General features: G+C 37.9%; 2 protein-coding genes across 2 annotated transcripts in view; one reads left to right on the top strand and one right to left on the bottom strand.

The window, feature by feature from the left end:
* RRAS2 (RAS related 2) overlaps positions 1-14,906 on the top strand; it is a 74,368-nt gene extending 59,462 nt beyond the window's left edge. The window contains exons 2-6 of the mRNA XM_063093429.1: positions 1,343-1,430; positions 2,427-2,529; positions 2,706-2,814; positions 11,120-11,238; positions 13,433-14,906. Coding sequence (XP_062949499.1) covers positions 1,343-1,430; positions 2,427-2,529; positions 2,706-2,814; positions 11,120-11,238; positions 13,433-13,520 — 507 coding nt within the window. The 3' untranslated portion in view covers positions 13,521-14,906. The remainder of the gene's footprint in view (positions 1-1,342; positions 1,431-2,426; positions 2,530-2,705; positions 2,815-11,119; positions 11,239-13,432) is intronic.
* Positions 14,907-23,493: 8,587 nt separating this feature from the next.
* The window catches only part of SPON1 (spondin 1), a 271,707-nt gene continuing 268,636 nt past the window's right edge, over positions 23,494-26,564 (bottom strand). The window contains exons 15-16 of the mRNA XM_063095511.1: positions 26,062-26,325; positions 23,494-23,657 (exon numbers count right to left, since the gene is read on the bottom strand). Of these exons, the coding sequence (XP_062951581.1) occupies positions 23,494-23,657; positions 26,062-26,325 (428 nt within the window). The remainder of the gene's footprint in view (positions 23,658-26,061; positions 26,326-26,564) is intronic.

Below are 26,564 nucleotides of genomic sequence, written 5' to 3'. Positions count from 1 at the left end.
CAAAAGAGATGCTCAGAACAAAAGACAGATGATGTCAGTGTCCTAGTTAGTACCTTTCTGTAAGAAGGAGGAAATACGTGCTCTCAGATTATTGTTGTTTTCTTTTTAAAACCTTTTTAAAGATAATTGTGAAATGTATGCTAAGGTTCTTCCTTTCTTACTCAGATACCTTAACTATCCTTTCTTAACCATGTTGATTTCAGAAGAGAACAGTTGGGAGGCTTTGATAACAGCAGAGAGAAATAGATTCTAAGATAAAAAGCAACAAAGACATCAGTGAATCAGTGAAAGATAAGTTTGATAGGCCTGCAAATGAAAATATTCTGAAATGATGTTTCCTTATTATAATACATAAGGAAGCTGAAGGGGGAATAAGACAAAGTATGAGAAAGAAGGTTGTGGATGTGTCGGGTCTGCCACAGCCCTAGCCTCGTTGCTTTTGGTGGGCAAGCAAATGGCCCGGGATTCCTCTTTCCCTCCTGTCCCCTTTGGAAGGAGATGGGGGAAGAGAGCAGTGAAGAGAAGGTGAGCACACCGGCCGGCCCCAAACCAGCCTGGTTAAAGGACACTCAGACGCGGCGGGAGTTCTGTCAAGCAGTTCCATTTATTATCACACCAGCACTTGCTTTTAAAGGCAAATGGGGAAGGGAGGTTTTTTACATAATCTTATGAGCTTAAAGGTCAAGAGCATGCATCCTGTCTCAACGCCTAGCTATTGCAACTACGAGCTGTTTGGCCAATAAGTGCTAAGGCAAGGTTCCTGCAGACACTCCCACCCTACTTCCTCCCGGCGCCGTCTTAGGCTGCCACATTAATACGCCCTTGTGGACCCATAATGGCGCCACTTGTAATGTCACTTAAGGTGGCGTTAGTTTTTAAGGCCCGACAAGGATGGAATGTGTGTCCAGGCCTCTTTTGTTTCTATTTCTTTCCAACTACTTTTATTCTTAGGACTGATGTGTATAATTGGGTTGCAAATTCGACTGGTCTGAATTTATGAATAGGTTTAGGTGGTTTTTGAACTTTTCTAGAACTTGAGATCTGGATTCTTAGCCTTACATAATTATGAGAAAATTATAGTAGATCTTTTAAGTCTTATTGCATATTTCAGATGTGAAAATTCTGACGTATTTAGTACCTTTTCTCCACAGGGAAGGTGCTCCAAAGAGACATCATTTAGTTGGGAATTCACATAGTAGGATAAACCCTAATACAAAGAAAATATTTTTACTATTTCTGGATAAGTGGAATTTGATAAAGTTACATTGGTACTTTGTGCGTAGTCAAGTAAACATAAATTTGAAAACAATGTTTTGTTTTGTTTTTTTTCTCTCTTTTACAGTCCTATTTTGTAACAGATTATGACCCAACCATTGAAGATTCCTACACAAAGCAGTGTGTGATAGATGATAGAGCAGCCCGGCTCGATAGTAAGTACTCTTCCTGTATTTGATAGTTTGCATATTGTATTTATAAAACGTAAGCTCTGATGTTTTGCTAGGTTAAATAGTTTAATTGAAATATTAGATGATATAAAAAGTAAGCTCTAATATATAACTGAAGTATTAGACGATCTTGAATATAAGATCATCTCTGATTCATTTTGATTCATGAACCTGTATATTAAGCAATTTAAATATTCCTCAGTAAATGAGAAGTAAAACAGTAATTAGGTTGACCTAGTGCTGGTAAAACTAGTTTTATTATTGTAACTTGTCGAAGTTGTATTTAATGGGATAGCTGGAAAAAAACATGTCAGATCTCATTTCTTCCTACCTCTTGGCAAAGGTTAAAGTGGGTAAAGTGAATATAGAAAAGATTCAATATTTGTTAACTTAGAATTCATAGCACAGACGCTTTAACAAATAGTGTTTTATGCCTAAACATCCCACCTGTTTACAAAAGAAAGCCTTGCTCTTTTAACTTGAATAGTTCTTCTATTTACAGAGTTCAAGAAATATATTAACACCTGTACAAAGTATGGTATTGGGAGGGGGTACAACCAGAATTTCTTTTATGAACTCACAGGTATCTTTTTCAGTTCTTTCCATGGAGGGCATAAAACCTCGAGGTTATTTCAGAGGTTATCTGATTCCACCTGCCTAGATATTGATATTTTTAACCTGTAATTGGTATGCTAATATATTCTAACCACAAATCAGCCTGTACTGAGAAGATAAACAATGAAACTAGAGTCTGCCATTAGAATATATGTCTTTAGTGTTGAGAATAAAGTACTAAGAGAGGAATGCCATTTCCTTATTACACCAAGCGTGAGGCTGTCTAGAGGACCCGCGTGAATTGAGCCTGCCCTTCCAAGCGTGAGGCTGTCTAGAGGACCCGCATGAATTGAGCCTGCCCTTGTGGGGAGGCAGTTTATAAAATGAAAACACAAACACAGTTACATTTGTTGTTTTTTTCTTTAGTTTTGGATACAGCAGGACAAGAAGAATTTGGAGCCATGAGAGAACAGTATATGAGGACTGGTGAGGGTTTCCTGTTGGTCTTTTCAGTCACAGATAGAGGCAGGTTCGTACCAGCATTAAAATGTGGATCCATTGTTCCTGTCTAAATCACTATTTTATTGAATTTGGATTTCTTTGTTTTTATAGAAAAAGAAAAAGTAATAAAGTACCAAATAGAGCATGGGACTTGATTAATTCTGATACTTGACCAAATTCATTCATTTGTTTGTTTGTTTTTAGTTTTGAAGAAATTTATAAGTTTCAAAGACAGATTCTCAGAGTAAAAGATCGTGATGAGTTTCCAATGATTTTAATTGGTAATAAAGCAGATCTGGATCATCAAAGACAGGTGAGAAGGAATTTTGCTATTGGGAAACTTGTTTATAATTATTCAAGTGAATTGATATAGCTAATGAAATAGTTGAAAGTTCCAATGATAAAAAAAAAAACCCTGCTGTATACTACTTAAGTGCTTATAGCTGAATTTGGCACACTGATTGTTACAGAAGTCACAATGGTTAAATAGTAAAAAGGAAGTAGATTTGGAGAAATTAAGTTTTCACATAGTTTTACACAAAATTTCTGAAGATTCTGTAAGCCTTAGATTTATTTGTACCAGCTCCATTCACATGTAATAATTTCTTGGGTAACATCCAAAACTCTAGTTAGGCAATCTTAAAGTTACCCTGAAATACCTTATTTATTCAGTGTTAATACTAAATTATCTTCAATTAGAGAATGGCTTTAATTAATTAGGGCCGGTAAGGGGATCTCAACCCTTGCCACCATGTGGTCCGCACCACGCTCAGTCAGTGAGCGCACTGTCCATCCCTATATAGGACCCAAACCCGTGGCCTTGGCGCTACCAGTGCCGCACTCTCCTTTAAATGACAGTGTTTGGATTTTTCCTAAGTCCCTTTAATGACCAAATTTTCTATTAATTCTTCACGTTGGCTAGCTCTAACACTAGTAACCTGCCAGAAATGAATATTTTTAGTATTTAGTTGCAGACTAGCTTATTCTCACTTGTTTCTTTACTTACTTATTGAAGATTTTATTATTTTTAAACATTGTTGGTATATATTGTATACACATCTTTTTGTAAGGGAGGGGAACGAGGTCAGGTGTAAATTAATGCTAGCTCTGCGTTATTCAAGGTTTCTTTTTATGTCTTTATTTTTGATCTTTAGTCTACTCCACATCTGGAATGTTATTGTTTAAATTGTTTCTTTTGCTGATATTTAAATACTCTTGTTTTTATACAGCCTTGTGTTAACAGATTCTTAAGATTTTGTTGGAAAAGTACAAGCATCAGAAAAAATTGTTTGACAGCATTGAGGACCGTCTTCCGTTTTGTAGTTAACTATTTAAAAGCACAGTCTTTAATTTGTGCTATGTTTGCAGAATTCTGTTGGAGGCATACCAGATATAAAACACTGACTTAAGAGAATGATATATTGTTCTAATATTACAATTTACAAATGTTTACTGATAATACTTAGTGTAGAATAAATTTTTCTGCTAGGTCTCTTTTAAATCTGAACAATTATAAAGTTATAGTGAAAAAATTTGATCTTCATTTCACATCAGTGTAACTATTTTTATACAACCTTGCTCACTTTGTAAACCTAGCATAGACTGTTTATCTATTTTTTAAAATTTTAATTTTGTTTTTTGGGGCCATTATTTGGGGCATCTGAACCTAATTATATTTATTAAATGTTGCCCAGTAAAACCTGTCTACTATTTGTTCTTCTCAGTTCTTTCTAGTACTTGAAACTCTATATGTCATCAGATCTGGGAAGTAATGGCAAAGGAGATGTGCACTGAAGAAGGGTTCTTCTCTCTGTCTCATGCTAATTTATGTCCACCCCCATATGCTTCCTGTCCTAATTATAGAAATAAGATTCTTCTCAAACCTTTTCATGGTGGTTTCTCCAGCAAAGGAACAGGTGGGAGGAGATGTGGGGTGGGTGGAGGTCTCCTGTAGGGTAGGTAGTGGAAGATTAGGGAGAGAAGGGTGTATTCCCGTGGAGCCAAACAGGCTCTGCCATGATTACCTTGGGGCAGGGGTTCATATGAGTTGTTTTAAGTCATCTATTTATTGAAGACTGCCAGTATGTGGTATGCAGTTTCTATCTGTCTGCATATATTCAACACATTGTGGCACTGGTTTTATTTATATATCATAGGAATATAAAATTTTTCATGTAAGTTTTTCTCTTTTCATAAAAGTAATAGATCCTCAGGGTAAAATAAAAAACAAAGCTGTAGGAGAAACAGTGTAGGAAATAAGTCTTCCATATTTCCATCACCTTAAAGATATGCACTGTTAGCTTGGAGTAAGTTTTTCTGTATTTTTTGCCTTAACCGTGTACCTCGGCATAGATTATGTATATGTTGGAAAGTTTAGATGTGTATATGTATATATGCAAGGGAGAAAAGCAAGTGGCTGAAATCTTACTACTTAATTTTCTGCTCATTCATATAGATTCTACTATCTGAAGGATAGGCCCAAAGAAAAATTTTTTTCCTTCTTATGCTTTGTCTGTCTTCTCTTTTCCGGATTCCTTTGCACTTGCACTCTGGCATGTTGGCTGCTTTCACTTTAAAGTTATGACCACTAACTTTACGTGGGCCTTTAGTGCTGTCTGGAAATCCTACTACGTTTCCCTAGTCCATTCATTTTCCACTTGTTTGGATAATTATTACTTTCTCATTGTTTTTCAACTTATAACACTTTCCTCCCCTTCCTTACTCTCAGCTGATGATGAGTGAAATTTTTCTGTTTCACTGAGAAATTTTTACATGTTTCCATCTCAACATCTACTACCCTAAGTGCACACGTACCCCATCAAGCCTGCCTTCCCCCACTTACATGGATAAACTGTTCACCTGCCTATGACCAGCTTGTCCTCCAGGCACTGCATCTTCTTTCTTTTCATTGACTCATGAACATCACCCCCAAAATTGTTCCATTTCAGTTGTTCCATTTCTTTCCTACCTGATCATTCCCATCAGCATACAGCATGCTACAATGTCTCTCATCTTTAAAACAAAAAATAACTACCACAAAACATTTAATCTCGTGTTCCCCTCCAAGTACATTTTTTTTCTGCTCCTCTTTAATAGCAAAAATCATTAAACTTGCTTTCTCTGCTTTCTTTCCTGCCATTCTTGCTTATTACCAATATCAGGCATTCAGTATCATAGTCAAGGTCACACTTGTGCAAATGTCCATTAACATTTGACATAGCTGACCACACTCGCTGACCACACTCGCCTTTTTGAAGCACTTTCTTTGCTTAGCTCTGGGATACTAGTCCCTCCTCATCCTCCCGTTTTTTTTTTTTTTGTTGTTGTTGTTGTTGGCTCCTTTTCACCTCATCTCTCTAGGGTGTCTTAGGGCTCTGGAACACACGCTTTCGGGCTCCTTATGTATAGACAAACATGCCTTACCTCCTAGCCTCAAGAGGCATACTCAATGCAGTTAAAATTGAGATGCTGTACTAAATAAAGCTTTTTACTTTTTGTTAAGTCTCTTCAGAATTAAAGGTGATATTCTGTAATGTCTTGGCACCCTCACTTGCTCTCTACCAACTCAACCTGGACAGGCCACAGGGACCCTGTAAAAGCTTCCCTCTGTTCACAAATATTTTTGGTTATCTCTAGGTTCTTTTGAGCAATCTGGCTTGCTCAAAGTTCCTGACCCAGATTGTTCTTTTCTGCCTTTGTCTTAGACACGATCCTTTGGATTCTCTCTAGCTTCTAGCCTATTTTCGTGTTGAGAGCAAATGCCAGTTCCTCTTGTTCTTTGAATCTGTGCATCAGCCCTGGCATCCCTACCACTGGCTCCTGAGATTCTGAACCCCACCAGAGGGCAGAGATCAGTCAAAGAGGGCTTGCTTGCTTCCCTTTGGCCCCTATATCTCTGTGGACTTGCTTCTTTCATCCTTCCATCCATTCATCCAATACTTATTGAACACCTCTTCTAGGCACTGATGATGAAGCAGTAGATAAAACAGTTACTGAAGTTTACATTAAATAATAAGATAGCTGTAGAATTTGAATGGTTGTTTAGTGTTACCACCCATCTGGCCCTTTAGAAGTATATTGACCATGTTGTTTGTCAAAGTTGTAGGAGGAAGACATAGGTAAATGATTTGGTTGCCCTTGCTAGAATATAAAAATAGATAAATAGGATAGCACGTTGATTCTGAAATTTTAACAGCACTGTGTGGGCTCATTCTATGCACTTCATGATATATCTGATTTTAGGTTCCTTGTCCTTATTTCAGCCCAGTCTAGAAATCAACTGTTTTTGCTTTTTTGTTTTTACCACCTTTATCTCCCTGGATTACCTTAGCTACCCCCTCTCTTTTTCCCCTTGTTAGTTGCTTAATTGCTAATGGGCACCATTAATTCAAGAAAAGAACTCAGTATACCTCATTGTACTAACCCAGATAATAGATACCTCATTGTACTAACCCAGACTCCTCCTATCTGTCGATACCTTGACCAAAATATGCCCCCCTGCAGCCTTCTAGGAAAAATACCCCTTCCCCTCAAACAGTAGAGGGTCTTCTAGTTGTGCCTTATGTGCATGTAGAAGATTTGTAAGAAATTGAATGTAGGTACCATGAGGTTTCTTAGTTTTGACTGGTCAGTTTAGAACAGAGTTATGTACAGAACAGTTATGTACTCAATAAATATTTGTTGAATGAATGAATCTGGGCATCAGTGAATGTGGTATTAATGTGATGATTCTTTCTACATAATAGATATTTTAAAAACAAACAAGCTTTGCTTCTGTAAACTTCATTAACTTGATACATTCCTAAGTGAGTGTCACAAGTGTTGTAGTTTATTTCTGTTAAACCCAGTGTTCCCATTTTGCTCTTCCCTATTTGGAAATATACAGATGAACTCATATTATTTTGGATTTCTGCTAATATTTCTCCCTTTGAATTGAATCTCATTGGAAGTTCCCAAAATGCATGTCTGTGAACTTGTTGCATCAGGTTCACCTTGGTTGTTTTAAGCAAAACATTTCAGGGTAGGGCTCAAACATACAAAGTCAAAAAGAAAAATCAGGAGACAAGGCTTAGTATTTGGTATTTTTATCTCTTGGTTGTGGAACCTCTAAGAAATATTTGTTTGTGTAGCTTTCAATCTTCTTTTGATTTCTGTCCCCACAGTGCGGTGGCTTAGCTCTCTGTGTTGTCTGTCCTTTTTATTCGCTTTAATGGAATCAGTGCTGTTTCTGCTTCTTAGTTAAAAGTATGCTACATCAGTGAGCTCAAAAGTATCTTTATATGAAATGTGTGCACAAGTACTGCTAACCTTGATTCCTGGAAGACAGCAGTATGAAACCATACTTTAAAAATAAATAAATGAAGCACGAAACAAGAAATCTGCTTTAAATGTAAGGACACAAGTAGGTTGATAGTAAAAGGATGGTGTAAGATATGCCATGCTAACAATAAAGAAGACAAAGTTAAAAGTGGCTGTACCGGTTGAACATTCCTAATCTGAAATCTAAAATGCTCCAAAGTCTAAAACTTTCTGAGCAAAGAAATACTCATTGGAGCATTTTGGATTTTGGATTTGAGAAGCTGAGCTGCTTAAGTATCTGCAGATATTCCAAAATCTGAATAAATCTGAAATCTGAAAAACTTCTGGTCCCAAGTATTTCCAATAAGGGATACTCAACCTGTATAAATATCAGACAAAGTAGACTTCAGAGCAAAGAGTGTATTACCAGGGATAAAGAGGATTGTTTATAATGATAAAGAGATTAATTTATCAAAAGGACATAACAATCCTAAATGTTCATGTACCTAATAATAGCTTAAAGAATCTTGATGCAGGAATTGAAAGAACTGCAAGAAGTAGACGTATTCACACTTTCAGTCAGAGACTTGAACACTCTTTTATCGATAACTGATAGAGAAGTAGAAAGAAAATCAGTAAGGATATAGATGACTTGAACAACATTATCAAACAACTTATCCTAAGTGACATTTAGTGAGCACTCCACCCAACAACAGTAGAATACAGATTTTTTTGAAATGTGAATGGATCATAAAACAAGCCTCAATAAATTTAAAAGGATTCTAGTCAGGCAACGTTTTTCTCTGAACACAATGGAATTAAATTGGAAATTAATAACAGATGTCAAGAAATCTCTAAACATTGGGAAATTAACATAAATCTAACTAAGCCTTTGGTCAAAGAAAAAAAAATCAAATTGGGTAATTACCAAGTTGTATGAACTGAGTGAAAATTAAAACATAGCAAATCAAAATTTGTAGAATGCTACTATAAAAGTATGTATAGAGAAATTTATAGCACTAAATATTTGTATTAGAAAAGAAACATCTCAGTTAAATGACTTTACCTTCTACCTTAAGAAACTAGAATAAAAAACAGTAAGTAGAAAGGAAATGATAAAGATAGAAATGGAAACCAATGAAATTGAAAATAGAAGAAATAGGTGAAAAACCAAAACCTGGCTTTTGGAAGATCAATCAAACTGATAACCTGTAGCCAGAAAGATCAGATAACAAAGAGGTGAAGACACAAATTAGTATCAGGAATGAGACAAGGTACTATCTGTTCAGATCTACAGATGTTTAAAAGATAAAGAAAAACTCTGAATAGCTTTATACTAATAAATTCAACAATTTAGATGAAAAGGACATATTACTTGACATGCACAGACTACCAATGCTCACTCAAGAAAAAAATAGATAACCTGAGTAGTACTGTATCTACAACATAAATTTAATTTGTTATAAAAATTTTCCCTCAACAAAAAGTTCAGGTCCAGATGTATCCACAGGTGAATTATTACCAACATTTAGGGAAGAAATACTACCAATTCTGTACAAACTGTCCTGGAAAATTGAAGAGGCGAGAATTCTTTCCAACTCATTATGTGAAACAAGCATTACACTGAAACCGAAACCAGACAAAGACATATGAAAACTGCAGTCCAATATCTCTCATGGACATAGGTGTAAAAATTCTTAATAAAATGTTAGTGAATAAAATTTCAAAATGTTTGGAAAGAACAATACATCATCATATTAACAGAATGAAAAAGGAAAAGTTATATAGTCATCTCAATAGATGCAGAAAGAACATTTGACAAATTCAACATCCATTCCTGATAGACATCATATACAAATTGAATAGTGAGTAACTCTCTGTTAACCTGATGAAGGGCATCTACAATAAAATCCTATAACTGACATCATACTTAATGGTGAAAGACTAAATGCTTTGTCCCTAAGATCAGAAACAAGTGAAAGGGCTGACTGTTTAGCTCAGTTAGTTAGAGCATGGTGTTATAACACCAAGGTCAGGGTCCAGATCTGCATACGGGCCAGCTGCCCCCCAAAAAATCTCTTTCACCACTTCTATCATTGTTTTGGAGGTTCTAGGCAGAGAATGAAGGTCAGAAAAAGAAGTAAAAGACATTGACATCAGAAGGAAGATACAAAAATGTCCTTATTAGCAAATGACACAATTATGTAGAAAAGCCTATGGAATTAACAAAATAACTCCTAGGTAAGTGAGTTTAGAATATTTCCAGGGTATACGATAAATACATAAAAATCATGATCCTATTCTTGTAGTGTAGAGAATGTGCATTATTGAAAAATGACCAGAAGAATATAGTTCTCTATGGGTGATAGATTCCTAAATTTTTTTTTCTCCTCGGTCTTTTCTAACCTTTCTGGAAGTGTTTACTTTTGTGATAACGACAGCAATAAAAGGCCTTTTTTTCCTCCCAGAAATAGGACTTTAATCCCTGTTATATAAATGTAATATAGTTTAATAGTTTTATGGAAATAACACTATGCAGACCCGTTACATTTAAAATATATAGGATATTTACTTACATTCAATTAATGTTTTCTTATTCTGGCGTACCACTTCATATATCAGTCAGCTGTACCACCCTTCCTTGCCTGCCTTCCTTCACCTCCAAATATAAGGCATTCTGAGGGCCTGTGATCTCTTCATAATTCATTTTCCCCATATTTTTAAGAGGGTCTCCTTTGTACCCAGTACTGGGAATGTGCTGATGACGAGACCTAGGGCCTCTGAAGCACTCTTCGCCAAACCCACCTCTTGCCGTTTTCTCTTTGCTTGCTGTGTTCCAGCCATACTAGGCTTCTTTCAATTCTTAAAACTTGGAAAGCCTGTTCACTCTCATGGCCTCACACATGCTATTTCCTTTGTCAGCTCACCCCTAACTCCATACTCTGTTTAGTTCTTGGCTTAAGTACCATTTTTTCAGGGAATTTTTTCTTAACATCCCCATCAAGGTTAGGTACTCTCATTGCATCTTGTAACTTGCCTTCCCAGGATGTATTACTATTATAGTTAATACTATTTGTGTAATCTCTAGACTGAAATCTTGTTGTCTGGTAGTACTTCCATCACAAGCATGTTCTTCTGCATTGTTCTGCAGAGGGTGGGCTTCAGTTTGTGTTGAGCTATTAATATTAAGTCTGTTGGTTTATCTTATGATAAAACAGCTTGACCTCTGGCTGGATTATCAACACAGTCTGTGGTCAGGATGAGATGGAGTAAATCCAGTTATTAATACTGTAACTTAAACACAACTCTTGGAATTTCAGGTAACACAGGAAGAAGGGCAGCAATTAGCACGGCAACTTAAGGTAACATACATGGAGGCATCAGCAAAAATTAGGATGAATGTAGATCAAGCTTTTCATGAACTCGTCCGGGTTATACGGTAAGCAGAACACATTCTAGAAGTATATTTTAATAAGTTACCATTGAATGTTTTTAGTAAGAAAGAGGACAGTCTATATAGGAGTGATTCTTTTCTAGGTGTTGATGCATGTGGTGTGTTAAAAATTTTAATTAAGTATGTATTATATTCTAGGCACTTCCTGCATACAAAATCTAGTTTAATTATATTTAATTAGAAAGTACACAAAAGGATTTTGTAAAGAATAAATGGGGCTGGCCATGGCCAGTTAGCTCAGTTGGTTAGTGTGTGATGTTATAACACCAATGTCAAGGATTCGGATCCCCTTATTGGCCAGCCGCAAAAATGAATGAATGAATGAATGAATGAAAGGAAATGAAAATGAAAATGAATGCAGCTTCCAAAGGTGGTGGTGGTATGAAGACAGTGATAGTAACTGACATTTGAGTGGTAATCTCTGCCAGATACTGTGCTGAATGCTTTACATGTATTATTACATGTAATCCTCACCACAGCCCAGTAAGCTAAATACTTTCTTTTAACCTCACTTTCAGATGAAAAAGCAAAGGTACAGAGAAGTTAAATAACTTGGTCAAGGTTTAAACGTATTAAACGGCAGAGCTGGGGTATGAATCCAAATCTCTGATTCCAGAGCCCAGGTGAAGAGTAAGCCAGTTAGTAGAGGTTCAATAATCCCATAAGATGCGAAGTGTAACATTTCAAACTACAAAGAATTTTTCTGTTAGATGGCCTAGGAGGCCTCTGTGGTTTAGAGAGTGTTTGATGGGTTCCAAGAACCTTGAGGTGATGGGTGGTGAAGTCAGCTGGAGTTACTATATGTGTTTGCTTCTGAAAAAGACTAAGTTGCTTTAGTGGGCAGGGTTTGACTTATTTTGTGTCTTGGTGGATTGGCTTCTACTTCACCCCTCTGCTCTCTAGTTCTCCTGGGATTCTCTGCTAGTTAGATAGTTTGACAGGAATGTGGAGAGGGCTCTTATTTATTGTATATCTAAGGTGAATTGACACCTGGCCTATGTATGGTCTTGTATTCTTTAGACGGTTGTTGCCAGAGCATTCTCTTTGTGGAGAAAAAAAATAGTAAAGGTTTTTTTTTTGGTATAGTTGTGTGTTGCATGATGATGTTTCTGTCAACAGTGGACCATATATAAAACAGTGGTCAGAGCAGTATGCTATACCATATAGCCTAGGTGTGTAGTAGGCTCTACTGTCTAGGTTTGTGTAAGTATGTTCTATGATATTCGTACAACAATGAAGTCACCTTAGGATGCATTTCTTAGAATGTATCCCTGTCCTTAAGCAATGCATGACTGTGTAGTTTGTTAAAAATCCCAGTCCTATTATTGTTTAACGGGTGCAGTTTCAGTTTTGCAAGATGAAAAGAGCTCTGGAGCTGGCTAATGGTGCTGGTTGCACAACGATATGAATATGCTCAATGCCACTGAACCGTACACTTAAAAATGGTTAAGATGGAAAAACGTATGTTATATGTATTTTATCCCCCCCCCGCTCCAGTTTCATTTTAGTGTTAAACAGCTCATGATCCAGTGCCTTCTCAAAAATAATGATCACTGCCTTTTTGAAGTATTTTGTCCTTCGTTTTGATCCTTAGGATCTGTCCTTTTCCCTCAATTGATAAGGAATGAGGAGGGGAGTAGAGAAGGGTTTTTCTTATGCCGGGCACTGTTAGGAAAAGTTTAACATGACAAGATCTATTTAATCTTCGCAGCAACTGTGAAAGGGAGGTTTTTATTATTCCCTTCTAAAAAACCGAGGCTCAGAGAGGTCAGCTAACTTGTCCAATAGTAACTTTAAAAAGTGGCAGGACAGGGATAAGAACTGTGTACCTCGTAAGGGTAATTTTATATTGTACTCTTGTGATGGATGTTTATTCTTAAGTGTATTATAGAGTCATGGAATTTCAAATTAGGAAGGGAACTTAGAGGTTACAGAGTCCAGCAACTCATTTGATTCAGGACTCACCCACTAAAGCAACTCAGACAGCTTTGCTATTGCTGCTGTTGAAGCATGTGTGCCCTGCCCCCTTTTGTTTTTTGTAACTATTTTTTTTAACTCCTAGTTAAAGTTTAACATTGAAAAGCATATGCACTTAAACTAGACTTGTCTGAAAATAACCTGTATTTGTAATAGTAGATTACCAAGAAGGCAATTATATTTAGATTTTTCTATCTTACAGGAAATTTCAAGAGCAGGAATGTCCTCCTTCACCAGAACCAACGCGGAAAGAAAAAGACAAGAAAGGCTGCCATTGTGTCATTTTCTAAGAATCCCTTGAGTTTTAGCTATCAACTGCCGGGAAAAGCCCACATTGTCTCCTTTTCTCCTTACAGTTTACATCATATTGGTACCTTTCTAGCCTTAGACAGTGATCACCATGTTAGCCTTAGACCAAGAAGCTGGCTATTTCTTTCTGTGAAGCTAATACAATGGTCATTTCCAAACAAATTTAAAGGAAACACTAAGGCTGCCTCAAAAATTATCTGATTCCTTTAAGATATATGTCTATATTCAGAGACACATTCTTTTTTTAAGGGTTTTCATTTTAATAGACACAAATCAGTTTTGGAACCTAAGCTATTTGCCAAGCTGAAGTCATAGGTTGTGAAATAATTTTTAACTTCTGGAATCATGTTGCCTACTGTTACTCTAAATAGAAACATAGGGAGTTTTTTAAAATGTGAATTTTAACCTGTCTTTAAAATTTCAATGTCAACTCTGGTTAACCTTAAATACACTGAATCGAATCTACAAAAGTGAGACATCTCAGACCTTTACTGATGCTACAGCTTTTGTTTACCAGTGGCCAAAATACCAAAATGCCTATTGTATTTATGGATTAAAAACTGCTTAAAAAGGCATTGTTATTACTCCTACTCTTTAAGATGATAATATTCTCTGTGGCTAAATATTTGGACTCATTTTGGACTTAGGCATTTCACTGTACTTGATTTTGAAATTCTTTTCACAACCATGCTAAGTGTAAAAATGAATAATTTCTGTCTTCCTTTTCAAGTATTTCTGGATAAGGGATTCAAAAAAACTAAAACTGTTTTTGTTTGATGTAATATAAAATATGGAATTGATCTTTCCAGGGTCCGAGATGATTAATGTTTTTGCTATATACTTTTATACATTATTTTCTTATCAAACTAGTTAACAAGTATTTTTATATGTTTGTAAGCAAATATGCTTTCACAGCATACCTTGTGTATATGTAAACATAAGTATTTAATTCTCACTGTTCACTTTTAACTGACAAAGAAAAAAAAGTGGAAACTACAGAAACTGTGGTAGAACCTTTACTTGTTGGTCTGGTCCTGGCTGTACCCACCTTTGGCCAGTCACTCAAGACAGCTTCCCAGAAGAGTACAACAGGATGAGACTCTGAAATCACTTTCAATATCCCCTCCTAGATATTGACTGTTATGTCAAGTATTACATGTAAAATTTTAAATCGACAATTATTAGTATAAGTGTGGATGGCTTCTAGTTTTGTTTTTAATTCTGTGGATTGTGTTTAAACAATTCAAAAGTATGTTCCTGATTTTGAGATACTAAGTGGTATTGCACAGTTGTCACTTTATTGAATGTGTACAACATACCCTTGTATAGCTTCAGGTGCTAGAATTAAAAGTGATCTGTTACCACAAGATGATGCTCAGTTACTCATTTTGTTATTCTAGGGGTTTCTTGAGGGAATGAGTGTTAAAGGAAGCTATTTTAGTAGCTGTATGCCTTTTCTCAACAATGCTTTAGGATTTGAATCTAAAAATCATCATTGGTCATTCAGCAGGTGAACTTGGTGTGAAACAAATCATCATTGGTCATTCAGCAGGTGAACTTGGTGTGAAACAATTTGGGTTCTTAGTGATTTCTTGAATGTTCCCTTAAGTTAGTGTTTCTTAATTTTTTTCTATGAAGTGCTGACAGAGAAGCCCAACTGTAGAAGAGAGGGGAGGGTGAATATATGTGCATATACTCCTCTGAGCATGAGGCCTAAAACAGTTGAAGCAAAGCACGCAATACATTTATTTGAAGACTAATAAGAATTACATAATTTTCCATTGTACTTCATCATATAATTACATTAATACAGAAATAGCTTTCCTTTCAAGTCTTCTAGTAAAGTTACTGCTCAGGAAGATATGTTTGTCCTGTGCCTTTTGATACCCTAGCACTATCACATGTCCTTGGTAGTATTTTCAATTGGAAAAGTATTTTACTTGTCATTTATTCAGATAACAAGAGACTGCTTGCATAATATCCAGATTAAATGGGAAAGCCGTCACATTTTATTATCTTTAGGGCTGGCTGGTTAGCTCAGTTGGTTAGAGCATAGCCTTATAACACCAAGGTCATGTGTTTGGATCCCCGTAATGGCCAGCCACCAAAAGAAAAAAAAACAAACAAAAAATTTATTTCAATTTACTTTTTGTCTCTCTGTGTTTCACTTTGGATTATTTTTATTGCTACATCTTCAAGTTCCCTAACCTTTTCTTCTGCAGTTCTTAATCTGCTCTTAATACTATCCAATGAATTTTCATTTCTGGCCTTTTCCCCTAGAAGTTCTATTTGGATCTTTGTTATATATTCTGTTTCCCCTCTCATTGTATTTATGTATTCCACTTAACCAGCCTTTCTCAACTGGGTTCCCAGATAATTGAGCCCTAGTGCCTTGCCTTATCTGTTGTGTGTCTCCTTGGGAAAGGTGAGAAAATGGTCACTCATAACCTTCTGTAGGGCTTACTTCTCTCACGGAACCGTAGCCGAAAAAGGCTGCTTTGAATTTTTGAGCATGGTTAATGTTTTAATGTCTTTGCTGATTCCATCATTCTCTAATTTTTGGATTTGTTTCTACTGACTGATTTTTCTGTAGTTATGAGTCATATTTTCCTGCTTTTTCACATGTCTAGTAAGTTTTGGTTGGACATCGTGTGTTTTATGTTGTTGGGTGTCTAGATTTTGTTGTCTTCATCTGAAGATTTTTGGGCTTTGTTCTGGTAGTCAGGAATTTACTTGTAGTTCAGTTTGATACTTTCAAGTCTTCTTTTTAAGCTTAAAGCAGTCTCAAAGTAGCCTTTTTCCAGGGTAATTTGTCTGCACTACTCAAGTATGGCTTATTTGGGATCATTAGTGAATGCCTTGATTGATCAGTAATTATACTTGTCCGATTTGGTTTGTGGGAATGCAGTTCTCAGCCCTGTGTGAGTTCTGGGGGGTCCATTCTATTCACAGCTTCTAGGTCATTCCTTGCCCAACTTCCTGCAGTTTCACCCAATACGTATTTTAATTTTCAGCAGAGACTCCTTAACCCATATTTTTAGAGCTCATTTTCTGTGTAGCTGTCTTTTCTCCAGAACTTTGTCCTGCAAATTCCAGCTGCTTCAAACTTCCTGATCTCCAATGCCTGTCTTTTCGGCTCAGGGAAATCTACTTGGAATGCCCTACTTGGAATCCCTGCCATTCTCTCTACAATCTGGAATGTGCCTCCATGCTGAAAGCCAGGGAAATCTTAAGGCTTATTTGATCTGTTTCCCTTCCATCAAGGATTGTAGTCCTGCTGCCTGCTATATGATGTCTGAAAAGAGTTGTTTCATTTATTTAGTCCATTTTTTTTTTTTTTTTATTGTCCAAGGTAGGAGAGTAAATCTGGTTCCTATTACTGCAGCATGACTAGAAGTTGAAGTCTCTCCCATTTGATTTCCATATAATCACAGGTGCCTTATAGCCTTCTTAATCTCTGACTGGAAAACTTTTCTCACAAAGGGTGGCCAGTCTCATGTTATGAATGGTCCTTATCTGTGTGGCAGTTTTTTCTCTTTATGTATATTGAAGTTTGTATTTCATATCATTGTCATCTGTCATGAAATATTAGTCTACTTTTGCATTTGTTTCTCAACCATTTAAAAACCATTTTATACAAAAACAGATGGTAGGAATGGATTTGACTCATAGGCCATGATTTGCCAACCCTGTTCATTTAGCATTTAACATTCCTAACTTTAGAATCTCTTATGCCTCTTTATTATTGTGGAAATTCTTTCATACAAGATTTCCTGAATGAATGGTCATGAATTTCTGTATTAGGAGTTTTCTCCTTATATTGTTTGTTTAGAGATTTACAGTATTTCAGAGTTGGACATTATGCTTTTATTGACATACATGTTACATTGATGACTATCTAAATTTAAGGCTTCAGAATTTTCTAATATAAATTGGCTCCTTATCGTTTGACTTCTAAACTTTGCTGTAACAAAGTTGTACATATTAAGGTCTAGACTGCTTCTTAATGCCACTGGACTTTTGTTAATTTTATTTATTTTCTCACCATTATACATAATGATCCCATTGAAGAGATAACTGGCTGGTAAATAGGAGATGATGATCAAGTGGTCACATTCTTACCCACTTGACCACTTAAGGCTTTTGAACTAGTGACTATTACTAAAGTTTCAAGGTATTTTAATTAAAAAAATTTGAGCAGATATCTTTGTGCAAGGCTGTATTAGGTGTTCTGGGGAGATGGGTACATGTTGAGATTTTCCTTCCTTCAAATTATTTAGAGTCTAGTGGAGGAAGATTAAGAGTGTCACAAACAAATGCTGAGGCCCTGTATTTCAAGGCAGAGGGTGAGAAGGATGCAAAAAGGATTGTCAGGTCCAGCAGAAGGGATGGTTTATATTCATCCTGGAAACTCTGAAGGGGCTTCTTAATTAGAAGTGATGTTTCAGCTGGAGCTTGACAGATTAGTAGGATTTGAGATGGGGAGGAGAGGAGAAGAGTGAAGTGGGGGAGGCTGGAAAAAGCCTGGGCAAAGGTACAGCACTGGCAGGATGTAGGGTGTATTCTGGAATTGGAACCTTGGTCTGAAAAGGTTCTAAGTGCAATAGGAAAAAATATGATAAATTAGTCTGGGATGGGGTTGTGTAGGGCTTTAAGAAGGGTAGCCCTCCTGTATACAAATAATGGGAAACTGCCAAGGATTCTGAATAGGAGGTGCCTGGATCTAGTCTACTGATAGTGTGAATGGCAGAGAAGTACAAATTTAAGGAAGGGTGGTCCAGTGAGAGGTGGTTGGAATCACGTTGTCTGTCCTCTTAGTATCAGACTCAGTGAGGACAGAACCATAGCTGTTATGTTTACTGCTTTGCCCATATTGCCTGGGATGTGCAGAAGAATCACCTAATGAATGAATGATTTCAGAGAAAGATGGTGAAGACCTGAACTGTAGTAACATGGGGAGAAGGGGACTGAACATTCAGGGTATATCCAAGAGTTAGGGTCTCCAATATTGAGTCTGGGTGCCCAGGAAGGTGGTGGTGCTATTAATTAAAATAAGGAGCATAGGCAACTCTCTAGGGATGGAAATACATGATGTTTGTTATAGTCACATACAGGGTTAGCCCAGGAGGCATTTGGGAATGGGGATTGGGAAGTGCGGATTTGGAATTTATCTTTTTTGAGCTAGTGATTGAAGAGATAGAAGTGGGTAATATCCACTAGAATGAATGTGTTTGACAAAACTTCCAAGGGTAAATCTTTTTGGGGAAAACAAACATTTGGGGGGTAGAAGATTAAGAGGCAGCAAAAAATCAAGAGCAGCAGCCAGAAACTGGAGCCTGTATTATATGGTGAAGGAAGCCAATGGAGAGGTAAAAAGCATCGAGTGCCGTGCAGAGGATGGGGAGGAAGAGGCAGCAATGATCATGTACAGGCTGCTAATGGCTTCCTTAGATTTGTTACAGTCATCATTTGGTTGTGGAAACCAGATAACAGTGAGTTGAGGTGTAATTGGAGGGTAGGAAGTGGAGAAAGTAAATGTGGGCTATTTTGAGAAATTCTGTGGCAAAATCGGGGTGATGGAACAGTTATCTTGCTTTATAGGGTAGGATGTTAGAGGAGTAAGAGCCAGTGCAAGGTACTTAATCACTGGTATACAGGTCTGGAAGTAGGTATTGTCATATGGATACTTAAGCATTTGAGAGATTTAAAAGCCGAGTGTTTGCAGGCTAGCATCCCCTTCTGAATGGTGAGGGTGGTGTAGCACAGCACTTCTCACGCTATCTGTGCTGAAGGGCCAGCTTAAAAATGTTTTAATCTCCAGTGTTGTGGACTGATAGTTTTGCTAAACGTAATAAAAATGAATTACTAGGAAAATAACCATTCTCTTGGATATCATGGCAGTGTCAAATGACTATAAAAATTTCTAAACACTTGCTTTTGATGTCTGTATCTCATTTATGGATGTTATCAGTCTGCAAATCTTAGCTTTGAGTAGTGTAGGGGGGGCCGGAGATTGAGGTATTTTTCACAAGTGGCTCCTCTGATTTCCTAGATTGGCTAGTAATTCGGATTAGGATCAGCCAGTAGGAATTGCATCTCAATACCAGGAAAAATAGGGACTCTACCTTTATAAACTCCAAATATTGGAAAGACGTTTGCCTTTTTTCCCCTTATGTTAATACATAAAAAATTATTGAGGTGCAGGAAAATTGTTTAAACATGTACTGCTTAAAATACGAGAACTATTACCAATCAACTCTAAAGACAGAAGTATTTAGAGCAATATGAGAAAATGCTAATGAATGCTACTTATGTTAAGACATTATGAATGTTATGAATGTTAAGTGAAAACAGCCTGAAATTGCATTTTGCTCCGATAACTAAAAATTGTGCATGCATATTTTATTTGTCCTGACATTTTCGGTTGTGAGTGACAGAAATGCAACTCAGACCAGCTTCAGCATAAAGTGGGTGTTTACTGGATTATGAAGAAGTGAGGAATGAGAAGGGTGGAGCTGGCTTTCAGTGAGTACCTAGGATGGCATACCATCAGGACTTGCTCTCCAGATGAGAATTGGCTAATTGTCGATGTGGGGTCCTTTAGTGTGAGAAAGCTTGTGTCAAAGCTGAGGCCAGAAGAGGTAAAATAACTGGCCCCAGCTCTCGCAGCTACTGAGAGGTGCAGCAGTGGTTTGAACTTAGGTTCCCCATGCTCCACCAGTACACAATCTGTGCCTCTCCATCCCATAGATTGTACAAAGCTTCTGAACCAACAGGGTTTCTAAAGCTGGCATGCCATTATTTGAATCTGACATTTTAGTACAGATCTTTTGCTTTCAGATTTCAAAGGATTTATATTGAAGAATTAGCTTCATGCTAATTAGCATTCAGCTGCTATTTATAATTTGTTACTGCATCTCACTCATTTTCAGAAGGGATTTATTTTCATTCATTCTCCCTACTTTGGGTAATATGAAGAACAAAATCATTCTATGATTAAAATTAATAGCACTAAATGATAAAGCAGTGGAAATGGCTGTGTTTTCTTGATTCTGTGTTGTAATTAAGGATTAAACATTTATGTTTAGTCTTGTTTGGATGTGTCCATTTCTTTAGGGTAGGGTGTAAATATTTAACTCCTTTGTAGCTGACCTCTAGCTGAACTTCCAAAGCTGAGCTCTTTCACTCCAGGTCAAAGTGATCTGGAGAAGCCTTTCTGCAGTTTTTTGAGTTTTGTGATTTGATTTAAAAATTTATTTTTACGTAAGTATTCCTTGAAACATGTGAGCTAAACAGAAATATGTCACAGAAATAATTTGACTTGGAGAATTTTTGTATATTGACATTTTAGCCAAGGACTTGACCTGGACTAAGTTTCTGGAGAGTTATAGCCATGTGAGAATGTGTAATGTACCCTTAATTCTTGGAAGAAGTACATAGACTTTGAGTATGCCTAAGACATGTTCAAATTAAACAGAGTTCAAATTAAACAGCACAAAATCCTCTTAATTTTTTCAATTCTGGGTCTGAAGAAGCCCAGGTTTTATTCTTATTTACTACAACAGATTTCCTTCAAATAAAATGCATTGGCAGGGTGACAGGTGAGTGACCCAATGTCTGGTTGGGAAATATATCTCTGAATGTGTTACTTTTAACTTAAAATGTGGGTGTAAATTGAATTACAGCTGGTTTGGCATTAATATACAACAATTATAGCTGTTCTTTATATGGCAGCTTTTAGTAGGTGTCTTATGATTACTATCTAAAGTGGAAATCCAAACACATTTCATTTTTATAGTAAAAAGTCTTTATTTCCAAAATGATTGGTTAGCCAGAAAAACTATAAACCACCTAACACAAGACTTTGGTAAGAAAGAGATTTGATGCTTCTTATAAATTCCCCATTGCAAACAAAAAATAACATGTGACAAGAATCACGTTACCCATTCTAGGCCATTAACCAGTTACCTGGTTTTAAGTCTCCAAAATCAGGAGTAAAAATGTACCCAACAGGGACCAAATACCATGAGACACTAGGGTGGCTTGTCCTTAGAGTTACTTAGAAATCACCATCTTGAGGAACTTGGATTTTCATGGTTAAGAATAAGTATGCATCTAGATAACTTAGAACAATGTTGTAAAAATGGACAGATTCTGTATCAGGGCTTTTTTATTGTTTGAGTAGGAAATTAAACCTCATTTCTTTATATTATATTATGCTCCTTTGGGGGGTGAAATCAATTCATTTAAAGATTAAAAAAATTGTTGGAAACAATTCAAAGCTCCAGGTAGCTCAGGCATATGGTCACAATAATGGCTGCTCCAGAGTAAGGGAGCCAAAGCCATATCTTTGAATGAAAATGTGGTGGATAACAATTGTAAAAATACCCAACCTTCTGTACACTTAATTAGCTTAAAAACAGTAAGGACAGATCCAATATGTTTTTTATTGAACAGTCTCTCTTGTTTTAAAGAAAATACATATTTAAGGCTATGTCATATATATATGTGTTGTGTTTGGAAATAGCCTTGATGTCATTTGTGCAGATTTTCTAAGTAGTGTATTCAAAGCACTGTATGCATTTCCCCTATGGTACATATTTGGATTAAGCAGTAAAGAAATGAAACAATAGCTTTAGTAATAAATGCATGAGCAAAACTGCTGATGGAGTCAACTGAGAAAAATATCCTTTTATACTAATGGTTGGTTGTCAGTCTCCCTGAATTTGGTGTGCTTGTGATTGTTTGGACGAGGATGGAAACCCCTGGCCTTCCCTATGGATGTCTGTGTGGAGAGCTCACACAGGTTTGACTTTCCAAAAGAATCTCTTGTTCAGCTTGATTCCATAATATTCTTTTCTCCTAGATTTTCTGTCTGTCTGGGTTTTTGAAACACTTGTCTACATAAAAAATTTTTATGACTAGAAAATGACTTTGAAGTACAAAGATAGTATTTTTGTTGAAGTAATGATTTGGGGACTCTGGACAGACAGCAAAAATGTTTACATAATGAATTCATGTTAGAAACAGATTTGAAAACTTGAAAGTCTAGATATGTACAGGAAGGTTTTAAAACTCAGGTTTGGGACTGCTCGAGCGGCCAATTTTGGTGCCTTGTCCTTGGTTCCAATAAGGGTCTTGAACCAACAGGTTTATAAGGTTGGCTTCCTAGAAGAATTGTGAAAAAAAAAACAAAAAAGCAAGGGAAAAATATTTCTACATTTAGTACCCATTATCTCAGGTGTGGTTTATCTCGGGTGTGGTAAGAGTGTGGTTACCTTACATTTAAATAAAACAGCCATCATTGTTTTCCTCTGGGATATCAGGAACCAATATTAGGGGGTAAGATAAATGGATCCAGAATTTCTCAGTGAAAGAAGAAAAGCCACCCAACATCAATGCTCCTCTTCAAGTCTACCAGCTCCGTTTCACCGAGAACTACTGATGACTGAAGAGACTTAACAAGAGACCTAAAGTTCCACTTGATGAAAAGGGATGGGCAAACAATCGTTTTCTGTAAGAGTGAGCAGGCCAAAGATGAGAAGGAGGGGAGTCTGCTTCCTACAACTGATCAGAAATGTTTCCTACCTGCTGCCTCCTGGGACCCAGGCACTGTCATTTTCAGACATGGTTGCCCCTCCGTGTGGAGGCGGCCAGGGTCTCTGTCCTGCCTGGCCAGGTGGATGCTTCAGAGGGACACGTTTCAGTTTAGTACAAGGTGGTTTACACTACTCATTTCTGTGCAGCAGGAGGGCTGGCTGAGGGTAATGGAGCCCCACACAGCCTGTACCCACCAAGAAGTATTCGTCCCTGGCATCCACAAGACTACTGGACGAACCACATTGCAAAAATGAAAACAAGTGTACACAATTTAAATTGTCTTAAACAAGCAAACAATCCAGCCATTGGTGACTGTGGAATCTAGAGTGCAACCTTGGGGAACTTGTACCCTTGCTAACAAGGGTGAACATTGCATGCTCTGATCTCCTTCTTGTCTTTGCAGCTGCTAAACTGGGAGCTTTTGAATCTCTTCTTTACAGTCATGTAACGTTCCTGAATCCCACCTCCGCACAGTTTGGTGCATTCTGACCAGGCCGTCCATGGGCGCATCCTGCAGCCTGAAAGCATGAGAATGCCAGGTTAGGTAGCAGAAATTGGGGACAATAGGGATGCTGAACTCTAATAGAACTGTCTAATTTAGTTGTCTGTGCTTCTCCTCTGTTCCTGTATGTAGTGATTTGTTGAATTAAGTAATAGTTAGAGTCCTTATTAGGGACTGTAAGCTCATGTGTGATAGATTGCAAAAAAGTGGCCTTAAATGCTTTACAGCTCTTCCTGTCAAGGGATGGAGTCTTTTTCTCCCACTCTTGAATCTGGGCTTGGCTACATGACTTGCTTTTTGGCCAATATGACACGAGCAAAAACATGGTTGGCAAAAAGCTACTAAGAACCCTTCCAGCTCTATGTGAGCAAGCCTGGCTAGCCTACTGGAGAGACCATGTGGAGAGAGGCCCTAGCCATACCGTGAGGCCCCAGAAATGCAGCCGAGGCCAGTGTTGGCCTTTGCAGGCCCTGGTGAGTTCCTTGCTGATTATCCACATGAATGAGCCCAAGCTAGACCTCTGAAGAATCGTCCAGCTAAGCCAGCCCAAGTCACTGGCCCACAGAAACATGTTCATAATAGATTGTTTTAAAAAGCTTCCGTTTTGGGGTTGCTTGTTATGCAGCAACCATTCAAGGAGTACTAACCCCCACCCCCTTTTTTAAAATCCCTTCCTCCCCAAGTACTTAGCCTCTCAAATACTAAGTAAACTGAAGTATAACTTTGTTTTTCCTTCTCAGCACAAACACTGCTTTTCTCAAAGAAAAGTTCCCTGACCCCTAGAGATTAGATCTTTTGTTTACATGTGTCCATAGCACTCTATATTTCTTGTTTGTAGAACCCATCACATTTGTGATTATGCATTAGATATCTGCTCACCACACCACAGTTAAACAACATAGTCGACAATGTTTATTGATTGGCTGACTGACTATCAAGAGCAACCAACATTTTGATAGGCAAACAGCTCCCTAAATGAAATAGTGAACTGTCAGGTAGCTCCACACACCTCCATTTCTCTCACTGTCCCATGTGGAGGGGGAACACCTTAACAAAGAGAGAAGAAAAGGGGTCATTTGAGCTGTGCCTTTTCAAATAATCAGAAACTTGACGTATCCATTAACCTTCACTTTTACATGGGCACCTTTCTCACCCACTCCAGAGTATCCAACTGTCCTGTGCTTAAGGCTTCACCACGAGTCTTCCCCCAACCCACTGTTTCATCAGTTTGCTGAGGATACTGCACTCTTGGTGTGGGCCAGCTGATTCAGCAGTGAAGCCCAAGGCAGGGATTCACTCCCCGACCCTGTGCCTGGCCAGAATCAACCCCTGGGCTTTGGTGGTATCAGCACTATGCTCTAACCAACTGAGCTAAGCGGCCAGCCCTGTTTTTTGTTTTTGTTTTTTTTACATCCTGGATCTCAAGTTATGCTGGAGGAGGGGGACAGATAATTTTTCTTCTGGGTTACAAACAAAATAACTGGCCTCTGGCCTCTGTTTTTGCCACCTCCAAAGCACTCAACACAGGCTTATTAAAGTCACCCTCTTGCTTAAAACCTTCACATACAGAATCAAGTTTCAAATCCTCAGCAGTCCCCTGGCCTTTCTTGGTCTGGCACTGCCTCTCCAGCCTGGTTTCCTGCCTCCCCTCCTCACGCTCTGTGCTCTGCATTCCATTTATTGCTTGGATACATGCTCTTCGGTTACCCTGTGCCTGCTGCCTGGGATGTACTTCTCTTGACTGGCAGACTCCTACAAGTTCCTCAAGATCCACTCTGATTTCCTCTGCCCTGACATCTCTCTGAATTCTTAGCACTTGATTTATTGCTCTATTGGAGTATTTATCACTTGGTTGCCTGGATCCATGTTATCTGGGGAAATAAAACTCAAGACCGATATGACACTACTGCTAAACTTTGTGGTTAACCTTAAAAATAATCATGAAGTCACAGGCCAGAGCCACCTCGTCTGAGCCACACTCTTAAAATGGAGACTGACTTATTTGGGGAGGTCCTTGGGAACATTCCCTAAATGACAATCAAGACTTCTTTGACACACCCGCATCATTATTATCTCCTTCCGCAAGGAGTGAATGGGGTTACTAAGTCATAATTATGATTTTGAGCAGTGTTGGACAAGACTTCTGGTTTTACTTAAGTGTAGAAGAAAACAATTATGCAATCCGTAAAGGCAGGTAATTATGTTACCTAAAGATTCTTGGGTAAAGATCCCACCCACCCTGATCTTCTCCTTTATAAATTGTGCTTGCTTACTATTTGGGAATAAACTTGTATGTAAAAAATCAAAATGTGGCCTGAAGACTCCAGAAAGTGAAGTCTCGGCCCTGTCCCTTTTGACAGCTCAGTGCCAATCCCAGCCTGTCCTAGAGACCAGCCCAGCCCCACACTTGGGAGCGATACCTAGAAACTGCTCCCCATCAGACTCTTCCCTCAGCTGCTCACTCCTCCGGCTCTCTCGGGCCTCCCTCCAGCGCAGCTTCTGGATGGATGGATTTCGGAGGCATTTCCGAATACGGCACTTTTTTCGCTGCACGGTTTCTGGGCAGGGTGCACCTCCAAACTGAGGCTCCATTTGGATCATCCGGGTTCGAATCATGTGGCCTTTCCCGCATGACTTATTACATTCAGACCACTGGGACCATTCGGTGAGCTCACAGTCAATGGCTGGCAAGACACAGATGGGCATGAGTGTATCTCACATCTGAAACAAGATCCAGTCACTTGCACTCTCTTTTGAACCTCAACAAGCTTATGAGGAATACAAAGCAGGTTCTGTTATCCCTTTTTACAGAAGAGGAAACTGAGGCTCCAAGAGGCAGACTTCAGCCCACGTGGTTGGTAAGCAATAGGGGCAGTATTGGTGCCAGGTCACAGCCCACATTCTATGACCCGTCTTTGGCTCA

Source organism: Cynocephalus volans, chromosome 4, assembly GCF_027409185.1.
Source record: "Cynocephalus volans isolate mCynVol1 chromosome 4, mCynVol1.pri, whole genome shotgun sequence".
NCBI classification, from domain to species: domain Eukaryota; kingdom Metazoa; phylum Chordata; class Mammalia; order Dermoptera; family Cynocephalidae; genus Cynocephalus; species Cynocephalus volans.
The sequence above is the reverse complement of the archived record's forward strand: the minus strand, read 5'-3'. Positions and strand labels throughout refer to the sequence as shown.